Here is a 4,946-nt window from a genome sequence, read left to right on the forward strand (position 1 = left end):
TGCAACGCTCATTTAATTGCTTTATTGCAGCAATAATTTCAGCACCAATCAACATTACAGATGATACGAGTATAAAAATTATTTTCTTGGTATTATTTGTACTGCATGGGCATACGTTTCGTATTTCTGCACCCTTAGTATGTTTTTTTTTTTTCATTTTAACACTACAAATTGTTTTTAAGAATAGTATGTTGTGCTATAGCTATGCACTACATTCGTACCTAAGCTATGTAAAAAAAGCAACACTAACTATGCATACAATTTAAAGATTCACGGAACTTAATGAGCTTGTAAATACAACTTGCTTCTTTCCTTCAAGGATTTCTTGCACTAGGTACTCATTTATTTTTGCGATTAGATTTTACGTGAATCTAGGCTTCAGTTACTTTTTCCATGCTAAATGAAAGTCAAACAATAGCATCATCCCAGTTTAGCTCCTTATTTACTTTTCTTGAGCTTTGTTTCTATTTACTTTGTTATTGACAGTTTCAGTTATTTGCTTAGATGTTAAAGAGTGCTGCCTTCTGTTGCAAATATGAGTGGACAAGTGAAATGAAGTGACTACATACGTACGTACATAGTCATAAGATGCTGTCTCATAATATTACAAAATTAGGTACTATACACTCCGGTTCAGCAGAATAGGTTCAAGATGATTTTAATTATTTGTTTCATCTACTAGTTTTTTTGCACCTTGATTTTGTAAACGCACTTTTCTACATTAGATTAAAGAAATGAAGCGAAAGGGAGTCAGTTGTCTTAAACCTCGTGTGGTATCTAAAGCCACATTGATAAGGCCTAATGACTTCGTTAATAGTCGGCTTCAGTCTATCACATAATACGCTGAATAAGACCTTGCGACTTATAATAAGTAACATGAGGCCGCGATAGTTGGTTCGTTGCTTTGTTGGACACACTTTTCTTACTGCACAGAGGCAGGTGCGCATTTTGACTACAATTGGCCCGAGTTGATGTTTGGCCCTCGGAGTGTATGTACGTCCAAAACACTGAAAGCATGCCTTGCATCTATCACAAAATGATACATTAGACTTTTCGAATTTTGAGGTGGAGACAGTCGATGGAAATTTTTGTGCTGGAACCTAGTACTACATACAATCATATTTCGGGCCATGGTGAAGTCGGTCAGCCTTAGTCCGTTTCTTCGTGAATACTGAATTTTCCGACGGTTGATCCAAAGATCTCTTCCTTGTATGTTCATGTGAATAAACACTTGCTATTTAGACAAAACTAAAAAACAAAAAATCGGGGCAATCAATGAAATATTTTAATAAATATAAGCAGACAAAAATGACAATATATAAATACTAAGTTTTTGACATTTTTGATGGACAAAAGTTGTATTTCCTTTTTCTTCCTTCGCATTCTTATCTGTGAAAGAATGTAAGACCGGAACATTTTCTATCGATTTCTGAAAAAACAATTGGCGCGTATTTGCGATTTTTAACTTAACCTCATATAGTAGGGATGGCATTTATGTTATTTTTTAGGCGCTTCTGGTGTTAAGTTTCCATTGGAGGTATGTGTTAAAATAAAACCTTTACTCTCGTTTTTTGGGAGTTTAGTTATAATATTATTACTAACATAGGTCAAACTTCGAAACGATATATTCAGCCGTCCGCATTGTACGGCTCTTTTAATGCGTTTTGAGGTTAGGTTTGCATGCTTTGAAATAAACCGATTACGCCTAATTTTTGGAGATTCACACATAATATTATTAAAAATATATGGACCAAATTTGGAATCATACATTCATTGGTGTGATTTTTATGGTATTTTTAAGAGGTTTCTGAGATTAGGTTAATACGGTTGGTATATTTTAAAATAAATCGATTACGCCAATTTTTCGTTTTTTTCTTGATTTGTGTCCATAAATATTACATATGGAAAATAGAGCTTCTGCGCCGATTATTTCTAATTTTTTCCAAAAAAAAATACTTGGGATTGTACCACTGTGCGGGAGATGTTGAAGAGTCTCTCTTTAATGCAGATCGGGGTTAGATGCTCGCCCACCGGGGTAAACAACAATATTCTGCGATGTAGTCTACAAGATCGTGCAATTTGACCCAGCAAACCGTTTTTTGTAGAGTTTTCTGCAGTCGCTGCTTTATGCCGATAAGACGCAAGACACCGATGCTATTCAATTCAACACAACCCAGTGAATTTAAGCCTCGTAAATAAAAAAAAAAAAAATAGTTCAACATCGACCCATGCTTATTGAAAAACCCTTTTGGTAACTTGCGTCTCAAAGTAATCAGTTAAGTCATTTATTAACTTGTCATCGTACAGTTCATGTTATGTATATATAAATAAAAAAAAAAATATTTTTCCGTTCTCACAAAGTCTTTTGACACATCATTCGCTGGTAAAATTTTTTTCTTGTATTTGTATTTCCAGGTTTGCGCCACAAATGCACCAGCAGCAACGAGTGTGAAGATGGTTTGGTTTGTCATTTTGAAAGTGTCAATCGCACAATTGGTGTGGCTAAATTCATTTCCAAAACTAAGATTTGCCTCTGCGACAATGAAAATGGATATTTCGAAGATGTTTTGAAGGATATTTGCAGTGGCGGTAAGTAAGAGATTTTATATATCTTCGTTTAAAGTACAAAACCGCGTATCGTCATTCTGCAAAACCGCGTAACTGACAATGGCTGCCAAAAACTGGATTTATTCACACAAGATCCTGGCTCAATCCTTATCCATTCGTCCTGAAATATACTAGCCAGAAATGCGTTTGCTTTATAAAAAAGAGAACCATTTTGAAATATGAGTGTTTTTGCTCTCTGGAAAATAATTTATGCAACCTCTCATACGCGGTTTTGCATTTTGTTGATACGCGGTTTTGTACTTTAAACGACGATATACATATTCAAGGTGGCGCAAAAATAATTTCATAATGTGAATGTGTCTTAATTTTTACAAATTTAGTCAAAAGTCATTGTTCTTTGACATCTACATATATTGTAGGCCGATAGAGAGGTTTTAGTTATTTAAACTATAATTTTATTTACCTTAATTTCATAAATTTTAAATCTTCAAATTAACTTTTAAATAGACTTCATAATTCACATTATGACATTCCTTTTGCACCACCATGTATATATCGCCACATAATGGTAAAAAGATGCTAAAACCCCTTTTTCCAATTTTGAATTTTCGATGCGAAATGCCAGATAATACACAGTTAAGACGGTTTTTCGTCTCAACTGAACAATTTCAAAAAATGGACTTAGCACCTTTTCACCTTGAGTAACGATATGTACCTATTCATTGAATATTTTTAGATCTTCCAATATTCTATTTATCAATAATATTTTATCTTCCATAGCTTCACTACAAATAATGGCAAATATTTTGTTGTCCCTACTGTCAACTGTAGCGCCATTCATTGTCTACGCACGGATGAAGCCGCATTTTTAAATATATCAACAGCAAGCGCATCTGTTTATCACCGGTGCGTGATTATGCTTAGTCATAATAAATGTATTGTCAATTAACATTATACATTTTTAGTTCGTATTTGTAAAAACAGAAATTCATAAAAATTATGTAGCATTAGAAAAAAAAAGAATTGTGAGTTTTATGCATATCGGAAGTTATCTTCAATTAGTTATTTTTCCACAAATTTAAGCCTTTAGACGTATTTTATTGAATCCACAACTCAAGCCACATACATACATTTGTATATCATAATATGACTAACACTAATTTTATAAATGTACATACGTATGTATTTGCATCACTACATAGAGTGCCTCTTAAAATTTATCATAAATGTAACTTGATTTACTTAAATGCTCTTTATCGCTTGGTTTATATATATTTGTACTTACATACATACATACCTACATACATATACGCATAATGTTAAGAGTGTAAAAAATATAAATTCCATTTAAAGTCGTTGATGCTATTTTTTATGTAGTCATAAAGTTTTATCTGCCTACATATGTATATGTATAAGTAATGCTTATTATAACAAAAATTAAAATCGTCATGATCATCCATTGTTCTTAGGATGAGACGATGTTCCACCGCCTGACTATGACAACTACAGCGGGATCAGCCTTCTAAGCATAGGTTACAAGGTCTTATCGTGCGTATTGTGTGAAAGACCGAAGCCCACCGTCAATGAACTGATTGGGCCTTATCAGTGTGGCTTTTGGCCTGGCAAATCTACCATAGACCAGGTACTCTCAATATGCCAAATCTTGGAAAAGACCCGCGAGAAAAGGATCGACACTCACTACCTATTTGTCGTGGGGGTTGGTGTTGGCGGCGGTGTGGTTGGTTGGGTACGCTCCATGCTGGAAAACAGAATTATCCAGGCGAAAAGAGGAAATAGTCTAATAACTAAATATGTGCGTAGAGGTACCCCTCAGGGTGGTGTACTCTCCCCACTGTTGTGGGTAGTAGCACTAACCACTGTACTGCTAGAACTCAATAAAGGAGGAGTTAAAGTAGTGACGTATGGTGACAATGTAGTGATAGCAGTCACGGTACCTTTTATTTCTACTGTAAGTGAAATTCTAGAAAAGGCACTGGGTAGACTACACACGTGGGTTAAAGGCAGCGGCCTTAACGTAAATTCAAGCAAAACTGAGTTGTTACTGTTTACTAATAAGAATAAGATACCCCAATTTAGACTTCCATCCATAGGCGGGAAGGTAATTCTCCTATCGTCCAACGGGAAAAATCTGTGAGTAATTCTAGATACCAAATTAAACTAAAATCATAACGTTGAGAAACGTCCATATTTAGGTTACTCGTGAATACATATTTCGGTTTCTCCAAAAATTGTGATGAGATGGAGGAAAATCCTTTTGGGATTTGATTGCCACGTATGGATACAATTGTGAGCTGCGAAATAGGTCAGCGTTCAGGTCAGGTTGTGACTAGCCTCATAGTATTCAAGCAGAATTGGCC

General features: G+C 34.9%; 1 protein-coding gene across 1 annotated transcript; it reads left to right on the forward strand.

The window, feature by feature from the left end:
- Positions 1-2,415: 2,415 nt before the first annotated feature.
- Positions 2,416-3,673, forward strand: LOC108376506 (uncharacterized; the record flags this gene model as incomplete). The annotated part of the gene is made up of 2 exons (XM_017632731.1): positions 2,416-2,589; positions 3,349-3,673. Coding segments are annotated over 2 exons (266 nt in total), but the record flags the coding sequence as incomplete, so codon positions are not given.
- Between the last annotated feature and the right edge of the window lie 1,273 nt (positions 3,674-4,946).

Source organism: Rhagoletis zephyria, unplaced genomic scaffold, assembly GCF_001687245.7.
Source record: "Rhagoletis zephyria isolate East Lansing unplaced genomic scaffold, Rhagoletis_zephyria_1.1 Rzeph_scaffold_10565, whole genome shotgun sequence".
Classification (NCBI taxonomy): Eukaryota; Metazoa; Arthropoda; class Insecta; order Diptera; family Tephritidae; genus Rhagoletis; species Rhagoletis zephyria.